This window comes from Liolophura sinensis, chromosome 11, assembly GCF_032854445.1.
Source record: "Liolophura sinensis isolate JHLJ2023 chromosome 11, CUHK_Ljap_v2, whole genome shotgun sequence".
Classification (NCBI taxonomy): Eukaryota; Metazoa; Mollusca; class Polyplacophora; order Chitonida; family Chitonidae; genus Liolophura; species Liolophura sinensis.
This window is the reverse complement of record NC_088305.1, coordinates 11386115-11407004: the sequence shown is the minus strand read 5'-3', so window position 1 is coordinate 11407004 and position 20890 is coordinate 11386115. Positions and strand designations below refer to the sequence as shown.

Here is a 20890-nt window from a genome sequence, read left to right as displayed (position 1 = left end):
GCCCCATTTCATATAGTGCTTAAGAAATTTGCTGAATGTTGAGCATATTACACAGTAGGCCTACTTCGATTCTCTCTTATTTACTTGCTTCATTAAAAGAAAGAAAGAAAAAAAAAACACTTCACAGAACATCCTTTAGAATTGTTCACTTTTGCTGCCACTATTACCATGCAACTGTCTTAAGTAAAATCTTTTTCATTTCACAGCTTTTTATCTTACGCTAGCCTTCAGCCTGCATATTGTCGTAGGTTTCCCCTGTGCTCTGCCCGGTTTCCTCCCATTATAATGCTGGCTGCGTCATATAAGTGAAATATTCTTGAGCACACCAATCAAATAAATAAATAAATATTTTACTCTAACCCATTTAGAAGCAAAATGCTGCAAATGTTTGTGGGTTCCCCTGAGCTGTGTCTGGTTTCTTGAGTACCAATCCAATAAATAAGTAGCAAAGTGTAACAAATAACAAATTGGTTTGGCCTTTTACAGGCAGGTCCGAGTTTCGTCCCTAGTAAACGTTACACATTTTGAATATCCCCTGAGTGGAGCGAGCCTCGTTTTCATTTCTCATACGAACGACATCATTTTCGATGTGACTGTCGGTACTGTAGCTACATGTAGTTAGAGTGACTGGGAGAAAACGGTGTGAATTATGAGGTAAGCTGGTGAATATTTGTCATTTTTGATGATCATTTCATCAGATTGGATACATATCTTGGTGTAGGCTTCAGGCAATCGTTTGATGCCCGTCGCGTCAGGGAATTTTGTGCCTGTTGAACCTCGGGCCTGGTGGAAGGACGGTGTGTTGTAGTTAAGCCAATGTTACTGCTAAAGTCATTCAGCCCTAACCAGTTAACGGCTGCATAAGCTGTTGCTATCACCCGGGGGTCTAGGCCTGGTATATATCCGATGAACCCAAGGATTTGTGGGCTGCCTGTACAACCATGAGTTAAATGAAATGAACATGAATTGCTGGACATGTTTCTTGTTAGTATTACGGTAGGTTGTGATGTAGGCCTGTATTTTTGTGGTGACATTTGCAGGTTTCAACTAGAATAATTATGAATGGATTACGTAATTTACTGTGTCAAGATTAAAATTTCTTACATGTTGACAGTTAGTAACTTTTTCTTCTGTGGCTGCTTGAGGCATATGTGCGTACTGTGTATGTATTTCTTTTGAAACATACCTTTTAGCAGTAAGTACATCCTCAATGAGGACTTTAATTTTGTTCATATTTGGAACATGAAGTTGTTCATATTTGAGTTCCTATGGTTTGTGTTTTTAAGCGTTATCATCAGATTGTGAAATATTTTGAAAATGAGTTGAAAACCTGAAGCAATAATGACATTCAGGTAAGATTTTAGAGATGTACTGATAATAATATTCAGCATAAATGGATATGCCGGCAGATCAAAGTAGCACAGCTTAATGGGCTCAAATACATAATTGACTGATCAGATAGAATATTTTTCGAATATTGGAATATTTTTGGTTGAAGTTTTGTTTTCACCAAACATCTCTGAGTTAGATGATTTACAAAAGTGAAGACATGAAGAGAATAGTGACGTGTCTGTTAGTCTGCATTGTACGTCACATGAGCTGTGTCATCTATTTATTTCTCTGCATGTCCATGACACCCTTTCCTCCTCAAGGTGGGTACAAACCAGTTAATTGCACTGAATGCAATATTAACTATTTTTAGTGCAAAAATGATTGTGGGATATATACATGTAGATATACATATGTACAGCAAGTTTAAGGGCCAGGTGGCCAGTAGTGCTGCAGGTCTCGATAGGAAATAAAAATAAATTCTTTAAGAGTCATTCAGAAGTTAACATAGTAACAGCACAGAGTACTCGCTGGACAATGATGTTAGAATGTACATGAAAACATAGCTGACCAATAAGTCAGAAATTGGTAGGCCTATCCATACTATACACACTCTGTGATGAAAACTAAGAGTAATGAAGAGAACATCATTAGAACAGGTTAAATGAGTTGTTATTGTTCGTGTATGTGTTGCAGTTTGTTTGAGAAGTGTGTTACATGTATTCTTTATATATGCATACATGTACTTACTTACCACTAAGAATACTTATTCTTACTATATGCATGTACAGGTATGAGCTTCAGTTTCTACAGAATTCTTTATGTAATACATATACCGTTTGTGTAACAGTATGTAAAGTGCAGTTGGTCTGGGCCCCGTTTCACAAAGCGCATGTTGTGTTACGTTCACGTAACTACCATGACGACGTAATACCTACAGTACTGGTTGCCATGGAAGATAGGTACATGTAAAGTTACGTGCGCTTTATGAAAAGTGCCACTGGTACATATGTACATGGATGTATCCACATTGTTTGGAATCTGTGACTACGACTTTTGTTTTTATTAGCCTGTTGGATTAGTCAGTGTGTTGATGGTGTATGTGTGTGTGACAGTCACTAACCTCGAGTCTTCACATTCATTCAACTGCTGATATTGACATATATTGTACGTGTAGTTGTAAACGGTGCATCACTACATTTTATATATCAGATGACCCAATGCGCAGATAGACTCACTGTCTATCAGGAAGTGTTCTGTACAGGTAAACTCATCTGGAGACCAAAGAATGCTTTAGGCTTGCATAACATGGAAGCCCTGCAAATCTAACTGATTACAATATCATTAAGTGAAGTCGGAATGTCCAGAGACACAGATTCTATCCCCCCGCCCCTTCCTCCTCACCCCTCTCTCTTGATCCAGATCTGCATGGATCATTATTTACAGGCATGAGATTTGTCCTCTTTTTGGAGGAATTCCTCTTTATTTATACAAAAATACATCAGAAAAATGTTCAGAATTTACTTCAGAAATGCTAAAAATGACAAAATTATTAGTGTGATCTGTAGTTTCCTTTCTCTCATCCCAGTGTCTGTCTCATCCCTGAATTTAAAGTGACACTTTATGGGCCTAAAGCTGAAACTATTTAATGACTCAACTTGCACGCTAGCCTGTCAACGGACTGCATTAATCCTTACCATTCATCAGTGAACCAGTCATATTTTGTGTCATTGATACCATGAAGACCAGAGATCGTGTATTTTCAGAGGCAGTAGAAGCTATAAAGTCTGCACGTTGTTCCTCAAATTGGTAGTAGGGTCAGTAGGTTCAGTTAGTAAATGTTAGTAAAAGTCAAAAATTTCACTTACAAGGAATGACCTGAAATTTTACCCACAACTAAGTTACTGATTGTTTTTGATTCCAAGAGTTCTGATTAATAGCAGAGCAAGTTGATGTTTGTTTGGAAGATAGGGTATCCTTCTGTTCCAAATGTAATAATTTCTGACAGTCTAAAAATGTACTTTTTAGGTGAAATTTTGGGCCTTTTACAGTATAATTTGCTTTTGCGAAGGGGCAAGCTGCTGTTCCATGCTGTGGTTAAACAGAAGTCCAACTGTGTAATTCAGGGGGAATTCATTCATCTATTCAGAATGTCTCTTCTTCTCTTCATTCTGTTTTGTAATTCATACTTTATTTAGTTTTAGTCCTTTTTTTATTCTTAGGGCTTAAAAGGAGTAGATTCTTTTGTTAGAGCCGTAGATCTGTGGTTGCTGCTGTACGTCTCCGTTCATCATAGACTTCGCGACTTTTAAATTTAGTCCGTTTTTACGGTGAGGTATTTAAAGATGTGACTGTGGTATTTTCAACTCATTATTTAGTGATGGCCACTGCAGGTATAGTGCTTAGAAAGGCCGCCAATTTACCTGAGGAATCCAGGCGTTCTTCATTAAGCCGTGTTAAGAAGATAGTTCAATGAAGTGTGAGAGAGCCTTTGTTCATGACTGTTAGCAAGACAATGAGGGAAGAGCTAACGGTTTGGACAGACCTTGTAGAAAGTGAGCTTTTTTGGTGAATGTCATTTATCCACTAACTGTGGTAAAGCTTACGCAGGTATATTTAGATCACCTTTGCATGCCTACCTGTCGTTACAGGCCGAAACACCTGCTCTATTATTAATCGACCCTTTTTCTGTTGTTTCAGAGCACTGTAGAGCTAGGACTCATTACCAACTCACACAACTGAGGGACCAAGTAGTTTTGCAGACACCCCATCATCCCAGACATGCCAATATTTTAGGATTATTATTTTTAATACTATTCATTGCCGAAAGTCTGCATCATTGACATGATGAGCTGTCATGGAATAATGTGAGATTGTAGAATATTTTGTGCGAAAAGAAAAAGTTTTCATGCGAGAACGAATAGCAGAAAGCTGCGAGAAAGGAAAGATGAATGGGGTGACAAAGCTCGGTACAGACACAGTGCATAAGAAGATGGGCAAGGAACTTTGTAGCCCTCTTAGTAACATTTACAACGAACCAATCACGAACAAGTACACAGTTCTGGAAGAAATCGGAAGGTAAGTTAGAATTTATTTCACCTTTTCTCAAAGAAAGAAATTTCTTCACAGGGTTATTAAGTATGGTGAATGCCTACGAAAAGCACAAGCATTTTTTTTTTTCAAATATATACTAGTTCGCATAAACAAATCGATTACATGTACCAGAGCAGTGATTTTTTATATACACATTTACGAGGAGCTTAGTGAGTCGTGCATGTAGTATTGTTGAATTCATCTAGATTTCAACCAGGTAGGAAAAGTCACGAAGGACGTGTACATGGTGCAGACTGCTTCACCGTATTCTATCAGACATTTATGAAGGGGATAGTACAACTACTGGTTGACCTGTATCAGTATAATGGCTCGGGCAGGTCAGCTTACTTGCCTTCGGTAAGACATCTCAGTGAAGCAGCACTAGATAAAAGAGCAGTGAAAATCCATCCTGCAACAAGGAGGCACATTACATGCATTGCATACAAGGATTCCTTCGTCATCATATGAATGAAAAATTGTTAAGTAAGACGTTAAAACCCAATCACTCACTCACTCATCAGACATTTACATTTATAAGGGCCTCATCAGATTTGGCTTTGTTCAAAGTACATACATTACTCTACCATTTCTTTGTTCTACATATAGATACTTTGCTATGGGGACAAACATAAAAATACCGAAATAATTTTATTGAGCAGAAAGGAATTTGTCGCATGCAGTGCCGTGCCTAGAAATATGTGCGTTACTTGTCGTGGTATTTCCACATGTGGTTGTCATCACTGCGAGTGCTTGAAAACCACAAATACTTTCAGGCGTGGAGTAATAATGTAACAGACATATGTTGTACCTGTAATCAACAGGGCTCACACCACAGGTGGCCAAATGACTTACTGAACATTAGGCCATTGTCAGCTAATTGTTCGTTTCGCATGACCCCTCTCGCATATATAATATTTCAGGCAAACTTATTCAGATACATGTACCTGTGAGTTTGGCATTTTAAAACCAATTTTTTATCATTTGGTTTTTCTTTTAAACTCACATTTTAACCCAGTTAATAATGGACACTCGGAATCACTATTTAATTTACAGAAGCAGGGTCATGATGATAAATAAGGTTAATTAACTAATGAGAATTAAGAATAAATTAATAGTGGCCTGAATACTAAGCATATTGGAAATAATGTAGTGTACACATGTGTGTAATTTAGCAAAAATGTGACTTTTGTTTTACTTCTGGAAATGAACCTGAACTCAGTAAATTATGTGATTGGTGTATTGAGTTCAGTACAGTGCACAATATGTCATTAAGCCGTCGTGTGGTTTGGTTAAGTTGTGTTTAGAGTTATGTAGCTATGTTGCCATGGTAACACGGTTAGAAAAATAAAAAGTTTTACTGTTGGTATAGTTTCTGTTATGGGACAACATTTGAGAAGTTAATAACCAGTTGCCCTGCTATGTGAATTAATGTCACTTTTACCAGATCATAGCGGGGTTTCCGTTTTAAATGACTTTGCTAAGTGCACTGTGATGTCAAATAGTGCAAGATATTTTTGGTGCGTTATTTTTCTATTGCCTTATGTTGACGCACAGTAAGATAATGGTACAGAAGCTGCAAAACTGATTGCAAGATTTTGATGCAACGATAAATTTTTTTAAAGGAAAAGACCTGTAAAGATCAACACAGGCATCATTTAATAGACCACCTAAAACAAGGTATAAATATACTTGCATTTATTTTTTTTGATTTTTGTGAAAGGGGTTTAAGGTGCTCAAACGTTTGACTTCTAAGGTATGCTTTATGGACCAAACTATCAGAGTTTAGGAGCGCTGATATCACAGGAAATTTTTCCAACTATAATCGCGACACTGAATGTTGGAATACGTCTTTTTTAGCCATGAATAACAGATTGCTGAAATAATGTTTTCAAAAATCCCTCCCTTCTGGTGAACATCCGATAAAAAAGGTGATGTGACCACAGAGTTCCTAGATACTGTCAGTATGGCTCATAAAGCCCACCATAGAATTCAGATATTTGAATGCCTTTCAACACTCTTCAAGAAAATCTAGAAAAGTAAATGTGAGTATTTTTATGCATATTTTCAGTTGTCTGTCCAATAAAACTTACTTGATATTTTAGCTTTCTTTTACTTTACTACCAGTTACTCAAGTGAGATTAAAAATCTCATTGACTTTTAATCATTGAGGTTTTCTCCTGTTAATAAAAGGCTCTGGAGTAGTCCCTGATGTAGAACAGAGAAGTGTACATTCATGTACAATGTACAACTGTATACAATTCAGAACATGATATCTAAGAATGATTCAGTGTAGCTGATTTTGCTAGTCAATACCATTTTTAAGTTTTTTGCCTAAATGATCTATAATTTCGCCCCTTAAAGTGCGTGTTTAGGGGCAAATAAATGTCACTAAATATTATTCTTGGTCATGAAACTTACACATTCCTAGCAGAATATCATCCCATGTTCCAAGCAAACCTTCAAAATACCTTTTTCTAAAGTCAATAGAACTCTGAGACTCGGGAAAAATGGGCAAGTTAGTCATGGACAAAAATTGATGGTCATTTAGGGTACACATGTTAATATACCACTGTATAAAAGTTTTGAAGGTCACAAGTACAGGATTTCGGGGGGGAATTTTCACACCTTGTTTTGACCACAGTTTCCTGCTCAGATCTGTACACATACAGGGCACCTGTCAACATAGTAGGTCTGCACTTACTGCGTATTTGTATGTACATGTACTTTAGACACTTGAAAAATTTATTCTGAAAATGTTTGTTTGCCTGTCCGTGGAATTCATGATCAAAAAAATTACTGTGTTTCTCCTAAAACCTGATTTGTAAAAATGCACCTTCAGTATGCAAATAAAGGCCTTAAAGTGATACTTTTGATAAAAACAGTTTTTCTGATAAGAAATCACTATTTCAACAAAAATTTGGCTCTAAAAATGCACTTTTACAAGCACAGAAAATGATACATCTGATGCCAACAGTTAAGTTTTTACAAGGAATTAATTTGGTATAACTCGGATTTTTATGAAAGTGATGATATTCACTGTGGAAATTTGCAAACATTCGTTTTGCAACAGTATTAAAAAATGATTGAAATGTAATTGTAGAAAATAGTGGTATCTGACTTACACACTTTTAAGCCACATAGACATGGTGCAAATTTTGTAACATAGATTCACAGAGACAAAAATTGCAGTTTACAAAATTAAACTGAAATTGTCATGTGAAAAGTACTTACTTATGTTCAGCATGTTGCACTGTGTGATCAGAGCTTTAATCATGTCACACCTGTGAACTAGTGACCAACACCAAAAGAAGGTGGGGGGAAAAAATCAGGTAATTAAGTACAACTGAACATATGTGCTGTTAAAAATATAGTAACGGAAAAAAAAAAGGTTAACATGAGCATGTTTGCAATGTAAATGTATATACATCTATACATACAAATGTACTCGTATATATAAATCTATGCATGTTTAGGTCTATTTTTTCAGCAAATACTGTAATTCTTCAGTCTTCTGACGTGTTTGTAAGGTGTTTATTCAAGCATATTCTGAAGGCATTTTTCTGTGTTGACTGATGAAATTGTACTTTTGGTGATGCCCTGAAACTGGCCAATCCAACCAGTGTAGTATTGTTACCCAAAAGCAAAATAAAACCAAAAGTTGCTCTTTCATATGTATATTATTATTATCACATATTATTTCATATGTGAAAAGTTTGAAGAATTAGGGTACGTGTACTTTCACCATTAAGATTTGCACTGTTAGAGGGCCAAAGTTTATTGCATTGTATTTAAAGCTGTACACCTGCATGATGATGACTTATACCGTATCGTTTACTGTGTACATTTTTTTTTTCTGGTCATTTTTACATGCAAAACACTTCACATTATGAGCAGATTCAAAACCAAAAAAAAAAATTCCTCTTGACACTTTTAAATAATGCCAATCTCATGACATAATTTAATGTCTCTGTCAAGAACTATGCACTCGTTAATGTTAATTAAACTGTGTGTAACCATGATTCATAGAAGACTGTCAGATTTAGTCAGGACTGATTGACGGACAGACACTCACCAGCAACTTACACAGCTTTCCACCCACCACAATGCTGGCCGCCTGTCGTATAAGTGAAATATTCTTGAGTACGGCGTAAAACACCAATCAAATAAATAAATAAATAAATAAACTTACACAGCTGCTTGTCATAGCTAAACAACATAATTGTTCAAATAGTGGTGTGGGTGGCGGGAGTTTTTACTTTATTAAGGAACTGACGTACAACATGGCAGAGCAAAGGGCTGAATCATATTTTTAATATCAGCAAATATTAGTCTACTTCACTGCGGTGATACTAAAAGCTTTGTATTAAATTTTCAAAAAAAATGTGGATGAATCCTTCATCTGAAGTTGAATATCTGTTCCTGTTTGCAAGAGATTAATCCACAGGTAATAGAAAATTTCTGTGTTACCATGCCAACTATGTGCTTAGAATTAACCAAAATGACCAATGTGGCCAATAAATTTTAAGGGCTATTTGCAACGCAGTTCTTGAACGAAGGTCACATTTGCATCACATAGGTCAGTTCATGTATGAGTTTGCAGGGTTTTGTTCACTTTTATTTTCCCATAGAAGTTTAATAGCAAAAGCAGATGTATACATGTATATATGTGTATTTCTCCCCAAACAAAGGATGGCTTCACAAGAAAAAAACCCCAGTTTTGTGCTTTTGTTTATGAGTGTTTAGTGAAGCGAGAAAATAAGTTCTGGTATTCAGAACTAACTACAGCACTTAAAAAAAGACAAAAGAAGGCTGCACAGCTTTTGGAGTGTCTGTGATACATGTAGCTGGAGAGATTTGTTTCAGCACATGTTTGATAAACTCATGGAAACAATCTTTTCAGGCTGTAGATTGTGTGGATTATGATACATGCAGCTGATGATACATGCAGCTGATGATACAAGCAGCTGATGATACATGCAGCTGATGATACACACAGCTGACGATACACGCAGCTGATGATACATGCAGCTGATGATACACGCAGCTGATGATACATGCAGCTGATGATACATGCAGCTGATAATGTTTGTTGCAGCCAGGCTTTTATTTTCATCATATTTTTACCAGGATCTAAATAGGTTCCTGTAGATTCACCCTGCAACATAAGTGAGAATTCTCCAGAATCTAGTCCAAATCGATAACCAAAGAGATGTTTTGTCAAGTGAGGGTTTTTAATGCATGTAATAGTAAACAGATTTGATTGCTTCTACGTTAATTGATGTGAAACTCTCAGATGCTGTTATCAGAAAGAGTTAAAGTAATTAGGAAGTGGAAATTGAGAACATTTAGTCATTTTTTTGAAATCGTTTTTGTGGACTATTCCAAGGAGATTCTCATACTTTTTGTTTAGGAGATTTCTGAAGAGAATCAGATTCCGGCTTGGTATTGAAATTAAGGATCTGTCAGCACATTGTTTGAACAAAAGATAAAGCCGTGAAGGGTGTATATGATGGCGTATGAGACCTTTTGGCTTTTTGTCTTCACGACACGAGCAGGTAAACACCTCCAGAAAGCGCCGTAAATTTCACTGCTACCTGGACTCTAGTTGTTATCAAGCTTTGATCTCTACTCCCAGGCAGTTGGACTTTGCTTTGTGTGGACAGCATACCCGTCATTAATACCATGTCATACCACTCATGATAAATCATCACAACACGTTTTTTTTTTATTTTGGGGAAATTTTTCTTTCTTCCTCATGTGAATAAAGTACTGGTAAGATTATGCACGTGATCTTCGGGTCTATATTTAATCTTCTCACCTTTTTGTCAGTCTGTACGTGTCTGCTGTATGTGTATTTATATCAGTGATCTTGTGCCCACAGTTTTAACGTTCTTTGAAACTTATGACCTGCTAGGTAGAGGTTAAAGATGTGGTTACAGAGTGAATCATGCTCGTGTTTGTGGAAATAATTTTTCGTCGGGATTTGTGTTGGCATTCTTTATGGCTAGAATAGACTGTTTAACAGGTTTTAGCGCACCAAACTTAAGTAGATTTATTTATTTATTTTGATTGGTCTTTTACGCCGTACTCAAGGATATTTCACTTATATGACGGCGTACAGCATTATGGTGGGAGGAAACTGGGCAGAGCCTGGAGAAAACCCATGACCATCTGCAGAACTTAAATAGATGTATGTATTATGTTATTTTCGGATGAGTAATACTGACTGTAAGAAAGTAAGTCATGATAAAGTACATAAATACATATGTACGTGTATCTCGTATTCATGGAGTACATAAATATGTATTTACATGTATCTCCTTTGCATGATAAAGTACACAAATACATATGGACATGTATCTCCTTTTCCAGCTCACCAAAAAACATAAAATAAAACGAAAAGAAATTCTGGCAATGTGTAAAACACAGGTTACATGTAGATAAGCAGCTGATACCCAATAAAATATAAATAGTACTCGCAAGCTCTGTCTAACTGAATATTAAAAAGACATACATGTACATGTGAGATGCATTTAGCTGTCTTTTACAGTGTACATGTACATGTGAGATGCATTTAGCTGTCTTTTACAGTGTACATGTACATACCGTATTTCACCCAAAATTTAGTTTGTTTGTTTGATTTGTTTGATTGGTTTTTTACGCCGTACTCAAGAATATTTCACTTATACGACGGCGGCCAGCATTATGGTGGGAGGAAACCGGGCAGACCATCCGCAGGTTGCTGAGAGACCTTCCCACTTACGACCGGAGAGGAAGCCAGCATGAGCTGGACTTGAACTCACAGCGACCGCATTGTTGAGAGACTCCTGGGTCATTACGCTGCGCTAGCGCGCTAACCAACCCAACCAACCCCAAAATTTAGCATTTTTTATGACACATTTTACTTGATGTGACTGATTTAACCACCTTAAAGGACCACACTTTTTTTTTTTTGTGAAATTTACTATCATAAAAACTTTCCAATGTGATGTCATCCAAAGTATTTTTTGTATGGTGTTGATGTGCTTCAAAAAGTGTATAGCTATATATGTACCAAACTTTGGTAAAGTACAGTAATTGACACTTTTAAAATTTACTCATGATCACACCGCTGAGCTACATGTTTAAACATCTGGCCAAGTTTAGAGGTAGTGTTTTAAAGGTTCACAATGTCCACCTACAGTGCATACATGTGGGGAAGATTGTTTTGCAGAATGAAATGATTTTCTTTTAGAGTTGTAAGTTTTAGAGTCTCTTTTCAATCTTACACACTAGGCTTGCATGAAGGACAATTACACTTTTATACAAGTCGTGGCGTTTATTGTGGATGGATAACCGGTTTTTCTTTATCCAGCGGTTCTAACCTATTTAACGTACTCGCCTGGCAGTTTTATACGCAGCTCAATTTCTTCTGGCTTTTTTTTTAAAGACAATTAAAGTTGGCTGAAGACTCATTATCATGGCTACTGATTACGTAATGGCCGGGGTACATGTATTTACTTGACACGTACAATTTACATGGATACAGTGGGTGTTTGTGTATGTTACAAATCACATAAAATATTTGCATAATTAACATACACATTTTGCCTGAATGTGAGAGTTTTAACGATCTTTAACGAACGAGAGGTGTTCTGTTTGCAAGATAGGGTGATATTTTATCGCATTTATTTTCCTCTAAAAGTGCACTTTTTGTGGGGAATTTTTAGGCCATTTTATACTGCATATCTCAGTGTGTCAACAATTCTGCTTTTTTGTCATGGTGTATATTTGGTGTTTTAATTTTCCTAAGAATACTAAAATTGTTCCCCTTTCAGGATTCTTTTCAATACGTGAAAAGTTGTAAATTTTGAGTGCAAGAAAACATACTACATTTACATGTCTGAAATGAAGATTGTTTTGTTTCATATTAAGTTGCATAGTTCTGTTAAAGTTGGCTTGTTCATTTTTGAAGAAAAAAAATTAACAGTTAAAAAGGAGTTGAGGTTAAGTGAGTTTTGGTGTATCTCTTAGAAAGTTATTCCTGCCTGGGTCGAGCTAGGTAAAGGCCTTGGGGGGATGGACTTGTTTGTCTCTCTCTATTTATACCAGTATAGCAGCCAGCAGTAGTTGGTGTCAGGATGGTATCACACCGTGTGTTATGGCCCCCAGACATGCTAGAGCAAGCCTTACCTGGACGAACAACGGACCATGCCACAAACACTGTCGTAGGCTTCCTTTGTGTTCTATTTATACGCAACAGCACAAGTGTGCGATCAGGGATTCTCATTAACAGATCAACAAAAAGCTATTTCTCTTCAATCCGCTTGTCAATCTAGTCAACATTCTTTAGCAGGCCAGGGTATGCTACGTGATTACATGTACATGTAACTCATTTATTAAGTTGTTGGACACATCTCTGTGTTTCCTGAACCCAGTAAAGTAATGTCTAGTAAACTGCAATCCTGGAACCAAGGGTATCCAGTAAACTGCAATCCTGGAACCAAGAGTATTCAATTACTACAATCCTGGAACCAAGAGTATCCAGTAAACTACAATCCTGGAACCAAGAGTATTCAATTACTGCAATCCTGGAATCAAGAGTATCCAGTAACTGCAATCCTGGAACCAAGAGTATCCAGTAACTGAGTATCCAGTAACTGCCATCCTGGAACCAAGAGTATCCAGTAACTGCCATCCTGGAACCAAGAGTATCCAGTAACTGCCATCCTGGAACCAAGAGTATCCAATAACTGCAATCCTGGAACCAAGAGTATCCAGTAACTGCCATCCTGGAACCAAGAGTATCCAGTAACTGCCATCCTGGAACCAAGAGTATCCAGTAACTGCCATCCTGGAACCAAGAGTATCCAGTAACTGCAATCCTGGAACCAAGAGTATCCAGTAACTGCAGTCCCCCAGATTAGCCAGTAACCCCTAGTCCGAAGCCCAAGAATATCCAGTATGCCCCAGTCCTGAGCCCCAGAATGTCTGGTACATCCCAGCCTGCACTTAGTACAAGTAAACTGCAATCATAAGTACTTCATGGAGTTCGGAAGAATATCGAGTATACCCCAAGGCATAGTATTGTCCAGTATGAAAGCCGGAATTCAGGAAACTAATGTCCAGTAGACCCCCATCCTGAGCCAAAGAATATCCAGTGAATCCTGAATCCCAGAGCCAGTAAAACACAAGGTCTGAATCCAGTACACTGTAAGGCCGTTTGGACCCAAACTTAGAGTAACTCGGAGTCAGATAAATCCCATTCCTGAATCTGAGATGTAATGTAATGCTCGGTACTAAAATTGATGACCTTGGCAAGCATCAGAATCCGGCGCAATTTTTTCTGGATTTTGTTTATATTAAAGCAGACATTGAAAAACATTGTAAGTGTTGTGTAGGGTTGGAAGTAATGAATGATAGGATCGGGTGTGTAATAGGCTGACTATCCCACTCAGTACACTGTTAAAAAAAAAAGGAAAAGAAAAAAAGAAAGTACATGCATATGTATGTGTCATTGTGATAAACACTACACATGCACATGTAGATCTAGCTATTTGAAAACTTTACACTGCATGTTTATGTGTATATGAATATATTCATGAATGAAAATTGTCATCATCTGCTCTATTGTGCTGTGCACTTGTCAGAAACTGTCATTTGTTTCCGACTCCACAGAGGTTACATTGGTCTGCCACTCCACGTGCACTCTATATGCATGCCTCTACTGTATACTTGCAGGCCCCTTCACTGCGGGGGTCCCACCTTAATTGGTGGACTGAATCTTTAATCCTGTTTTCTCCTGCTGGCTGTGACCTTGTCGTTAACATGTGGTCTGAGTCATCCTCAGGAATGTGCTGTCTTCATTCTCGCTCAATATTTCATCCTCCCTGGGCTTTGTTCTCTTTAATATCGCATCATAGCACAGCTGACAACACTGCCACCGCTGCTGTTGTCGTCGTTGTCTGGCTCGTGACTCGTGACTGCTCAGGTTAAGAGTGTGCACACACACAACCTGTTACACTAATAGCTGATGATATCACATGTTACTGGTACACCGGTTTGTGGTGTCATTTACACTGACATTGGTGTGTCAAAATAGCATGCATGCTCATATCTGCAGATTATGTGGTGTATAGTCAACTATATTTATGTATGCAAACAATCTCAGAACCAAGATACTCAGTAATTCAGTGAGTGTTTGTAGCATTGCCTTTGCTATAAATACATATATGACACCATTACATCAGCATGATGCCTTTATGAACAGTTGCAATTAAACGCGACTGAGATACTTGTTTAATTGTTATTTGACCTGGAACTCATTCACGGACTACAAATTTGAACTTTGATATGGAATTCATGCCTGGAATATTCACTGTCTGCCCGGCATCATTGAAAACTGATGACCGCTTCTCTCTTGTGTGTTACCGGCTTTATTTCTTATTTGTATAATTTCTTACATACCTTTGGCTTTGGGAGTTAGTGTTAAACGTTGTTTTGGAAATGGATCTTGCGATTATCGTCTTGGAACGCCTTTTGTGGACTACGAATGGTATATGAATGTCGGACTTGACCCTTATACCCTAATTCTTCAACTTTTTTAACTGCCTAAGCAACCAATGTCTTGAAATATTTTGAGAGAACTTATGGGGTGTACAGAACTGATTTGCACAGTTTTACGAAGCTTGCATCTTTAGTGACTCAATTGAATCATTTTGGCATCATTTTGGTACACATAAATTTCTCTGAAAAGAAGCACTTGCTTTAGTGGTTGAAACAGGTTAAAGATTTACCGGATCCTCAACTTTAGAGTTACTGTACTTATTTTGTCTGATTCGGAAAAGTCCTTTTTGACATGGAGAGATGTTTTTTAAGTTTTATTTACAGGGATTAGGGGATCCGGTGATATCCTACTGTGTTTCAAGACTTAAAGTAACATTTTATAATCTTTAATTGCCTTTATATATTGCTTTTTTTTTTTTTTTTCACTTTAAGTGCAAGTACGGAAAACACCTGCCATGCTCATGAGGGTAATATTCATACTTGACCTTTTGATCTCATCTGTACACTAATGTACCATGCATGTGTACAAGGCATCTTTGCATGGTACGTTTAATTATAAATATGTTGAAAGTATATGGAAAGATATCTAGTAATAAGGATCATATCTGATGACAATAGTGGACGAGTATCATGTGCCTCTCCCTGACCATTCAGCTCGTTGTTAGCATTGTCCATTGTGACCAAGACTTCAAGCTTCACTGGCTTTCCCATGCCTCCACCCCACCCCCCCACCCCCACCCCCACCTGACAACTGACGTTCAATTTGCAAAACACTCTTCAAGCCTGCTGGACTGACAAATTAACAGATTACGATTCTCTTCAACCGTTCTTCGCACAAAGCTTTTGGCTCTTACATGTACATGGCCTCTTGCTGCTTAAAAGGCTTTTGCACATATATGTACAGTATGCATACAGCTGAATTTGAACATATTTAGAGGCAAATAAATGTTAAGGATTTGCTTTTTATTGATCTGAGGCAATAGAATTCTATGAATCCAGAAAATAAGTAAGTTAGTCATGAAATGTATGGTTATATACCTCCTGAATGAAAGTATTGTCTGGTTGTTTGGCATGTTTTTCCAGTTTCCTGTAAGCTTGGCTGCCCTTTGCGTCTAATTTCCGTCTGATTGTTTCCGAAAACAATCATTTTCTTCCAAGACGATTGTAGCGTTTAACCAACTACTCAACTGCGGCTTCAAGTCAGAGAGCTCATCCTAGACTTGACAAGACTCTGGGACTGACAAGTTTTACCATGACTGCTATTTTGCCAGTACAACATGTAAAGGCACAAAAAAACAGAGATGAAATAATTAATCTATCTGAATATGAAGAGCTGTTCTCCTGGCCGGAGATATTGCGTGAAAATCATTCAGAAAGCGGCCTTAAAACCACAAGCAAGCAAACACTTATTTTGATCGTGTAAAGATGGAAGTGCATGTTGACAAAATTACATGATAACTTCTTGAAGTATCAGGTCAATGTACATGTACATAGTACTAGGGTTTATTGGTGTAATAGCCTTTGCTGGCAGTGCTATGTACCGTACTTCACCTAAAGTTTGATATGCTCAAAATGAACTTTCGGAGCACAGAAAAGGCCATAAAATGATACTTTTGATGCCAACACTAAAGATTTTTTTTCAAAAGAAATTAATCATCACTAAAATTTCCTAAGTGGCCCTATGAGATGGATGAAACAGTCGGAATCAACGAAAATGTGCCATTTGAAAAATGCTAAGGTTTAGGTAAAATATAGTACTTCTCATAAAGCCCTAGGTCATTACAAATGACCAGATACATGGACATGTTAATGTATAATTATATATGTAAAGAAATAACTTGTACACTTAAAATTATTGCTTGGCCACGACTCAAAGAATACTGTAGTGTTATGTGTATCTGTGTATGCTTGAGTCACGCCCTTCTACATTTGAACTGCATATAAAATCTTCGTTTCTGCTGATATATGTTCTGTACATCCAGTGGCTAAGCAGTCACACTGGGGTGTAATGTGTGTCTGTGTGCCATACAGGCAGGGTCAGTCTACATGGATGTCTGTGGGGCTGCAGTAGGGGTGTGAAGATAACTGCTATACAGTGAGCTGGTTTACTGACCTCCTGTAAATGTCAAAACTATATCTGGCCTAGGGTGGGGAGTAAACTGTGCCAGTGCTCATCCTCCCAGTACCCAATCTGGTTAGATGACTCCCCACTCCCCTGAATCATCCCTATTATCTCTGCATGTACCTGTATCTAAAGGATAAAAGTCAAGCAGTTTTAATTGCCACATTTGGCTTGATTCCGATTGATCCGTTCACCTTATACCTGGGCTGCTTAAGAATTTTTTTTTTTGTGAAGTTTGATTAATTTCTTATCAGAAAAACTTAAATGTTGGGATAAAAGTATTATTGTAGAGCCTTTATGTGCTTCTGAAAGTGCCTTTTTACATGCCATACTCCAGGTAGAATACAGTGCACGGCCAGACTGCTCATGCCAAAGAGGAACGGGTCATGTACATATAGTATGGCCTAATTTGCAGTAGTGGAGGAGAAAGAAAAATTAAGGGATGTCATTAAGAGAACTTAATGTCTTAAAATACAGGTGACAAATTTTGAAGTTACCTGAAGCCAAAGCTATAAAACAGTTCATCTGATATTATACAGATTTCCGTGGGTGGAGGAAAACAAAACCCCTGGTATAATACATGTATATTGATTTCTGCATGTGCTTGTAGTTAGGCAGCATCTGTGTTTTAAACTTCCCAAACTTCCTGACCAAGGTGACAGAAGTTACATTCCTGTGATCCTCCACAAAAGAACACTCCAGTTTATGGACCACAGGGTTATGGTAAACATTTAACCCTAATCAGTGTCAACTTTTTTAACACGGGCATTGTGGGGTATATGTCTTTTCTTACCACATTGTTCTCTTGTGGAGGGCTTTAAATGTTAATAGTCTTATTAGAGGGTGGTGAAGAGGTATGATAAGACTTAAAATTTTGCGGAAAAGAAAAGCGCATTTTTGGAGGCAGATATTAAATGTCATAAAATATTACTTTTAGTGCTGAACCTAACCAGTATTATACTACCCTCTGTGGACCCTCAAAACACCGTTCTAAGATCTATGCAACTCTCAGAATCGGGCTAAATGAGGACCTTAGTCATGAAAGGAAATTTTAGAACATTTACAGTACATGTACCTGTAGTTAATGTTACAAGTGCGACACGTTTTCCCAGGCTCTTCCAAAAAGCCAGCTTTTGATATGCAATTGAGTGGAAACGAGGTGTTGCAATTCTCAATGGTCTGTCGCCGATGGTTGCCCATGGATGTTGTCTTTAAACCGGCCATGGCCAGTGGAGAAATATAAAAACGGGCCGAGCCCAGTCTAGAGCCTAATTTGGACATCTAAATCAGAAACACTATAACCGTCATTTTTGGATGTGACGGCCGTGTATTATTTGCCTTATTGAAGAGAGTGCTTTGAGAGTTCGTCTCTAGTACTATCTTATGTGTGGTGCTCAGTCATGTGTATAACCTCTGTGCTTAGCTACTTTAATGTCTTAGATCTTTGGATCCGCTTTTGTAAGTCGATAACCTCTGTTTAGAGCTTACAGGACATATAGTCACACTGTAACCTCTTCACAATAGCTTAGCACCAAACAGTTAAGCGTGGATATTAGCTGGGGAAGTGTCTACCACTGAGAGGTTGTAATGTGTTATCCCTCTGTGTATTCACTGCCCTAAAATGCCCAGTAGCTGTGCTTAATGCATATCCTACTCTGCATTTATATTTGATCTTGGTAGCAATGAGTAGTTGATGGTGTGGTCTGGCATGAAGTTTACCAGAGACCACTTGCCATCCACCAGTGTAATAAATATGTGACACACATGGGAGAGTTAGCCAATATCTTGTCAACAGTTGGTGGTTTATTCCTGGCTCTAGGGTCTCCTTCACCCATAAAACTGGCTGCCATCGTTTATTAAAGTGAAAAATTATGGAGTATGATGTTAAACAACCAGCCATTCAAACAAAAAAATAATAATAATAATTTGACAGAATACATTTGCAAAGAGTGTAATAGCTACAAGTGGAGCTGTCCAGGCTCTTTGCTACTGTCATACAAAGCATGATATGAATAGAGTGAGGCAGCACTGTGAATAGGAAAGATGCGGGAACTACTTGTAAATTTGGTTGATAATTAGATAGAGTCAAGCCTAAAGTATTGTTCTTAATACAGAGAAATAATCCTTGATTCATTGTACGGTGTATGATTTAAAAAAAGAATACATGAAGAAACTGAAAAAGAAGCATTTCAAAATTACACGTAGTCTACAGCGGTATGTAGGTATCAGTCACATGTTTTGGGCGAGTCATCAAGAAAACGAACATAACAGCAACAAGTTTAAACATGATTAACTGCCACTGGCTGTTTGATCAAGATAGTTATTAAGTTAGCACAATCATCGTAATTAAAAGCGCTTGTTATCTTCAAGTTATTGTTTCTCTGACAAGGTTAGAACCTTTCTACATTTTCGCTGTAATGTAGGTGTGTTTTTATCTCCCTGAGCACTTTGCCTGTGCAGGTGAATAGCCTGCCCTTGTGGGCCACACTGTCCAGTTATGCTCTGTTGTCAACTTTGTATTGTTCTGTTCATGAAGTAGGACAACATGACCTACATACATGTATATAGATGAAATACATAGTTGAAATTCCAGAAAATTTTCCGCTCTAAGGCTGTAGTAGTTGTTCTAAAATTTTGTTTGTCTTGTCTTGTTTGTCTTTTCTGTTTGTTTATTTGTTTATTTGATGTAAAACACACCATAGAGCACTTCCCCTACAGTTATTTTTGTTTGTAGTGAATACTGTTGGCGCGAAATGAAGTGTAATTTTGTGCAGATGGTACTTTTTAATTGTTAAGGCTGCCAGTTAAATACTCTTAACATTTCACACCAGGACATTATAAATATTTAATATCATCTGGCAGAGAACAAAGTTTCATTCAGTATCAGTGGTTTTGGGTAGCGCAGCATTATTCATTTGTGTTTTTTTCCATTACTTTCTTCGCCACAATATGGCTGAAATATTGCCATTGTGGCATTAAGCTATAATCATTCATTCGTTCCATTACTTTCTAGATGTGAACATTGATACATACATAATTTGGGCCTTTACACATGTTTCATGCCATATCAGCGAGTTATTCGTGAATAATAAAGATCATAATGTCAAATTAACACCAATGTATCCGTTACATTGTCCTCAAGCCAAAGTTCGGTAACCTCCATTTTCACTTTGAGCCGGCCACACTAGGCATCGTCCGGAACAAGATATACTGGATATAAAACCTGCCTAATTATTGAAACCAATGAGATGTACATGTACACCATTTGAAGGACGATTGTCAAATTGTTTGGGAGTCTTAGCTTTAAGTTACATGTATGTGTGAAATGATGTATAATTGAATCTCTTATGAAAAAAGATGGTCTTAATGTTGGGAAATCTGTGTTACATTTGGGGTCACATTTGTGTTATTTGTGATGTTATGGCCTTTATTATTCCCACATAATCAGGTGATATTAATTCAGAATTACTTTTAGGTCACAGGACTCCTCTTTTTTGTGGCGTACAGTGTTGTACGTTAACAGATCTCAGAGCTACACTGATGACCTGTAGGTTGTTCATTAGGTCATTTACCTGTAAATTTGGATTGGATGTTGTACAGGTGTGTGTCATTGTTTCAACCATATAGTCATTAAGGTTGCCCTGAGGTTTTATCCAGGTACATGTACCTGCATGTAATTACTCTGTATGTGTTCTTGATACTTGAGGGCTGTGGACTTACAAAGGTCCTGAGATAAACAAGACAATGGTCAAATTTTTAAAAATGTACATTAGGGATAATTTAAGACTTGTTTACTGCTTT

At 37.5% G+C, this 20890-nt stretch overlaps 1 protein-coding gene across 1 annotated transcript in view; it reads left to right on the top strand.

The window, feature by feature from the left end:
- Nucleotides 1-4043: 4043 nt before the first annotated feature.
- The window catches only part of LOC135477494 (serine/threonine-protein kinase 17A-like), a 54827-nt gene continuing 37980 nt past the window's right edge, over nt 4044-20890 (top strand). Inside the window, 1 exon segment of the mRNA XM_064757613.1 lies at nt 4044-4407. Coding sequence (XP_064613683.1) covers nt 4238-4407 — 170 coding nt within the window. The 5' untranslated portion in view covers nt 4044-4237.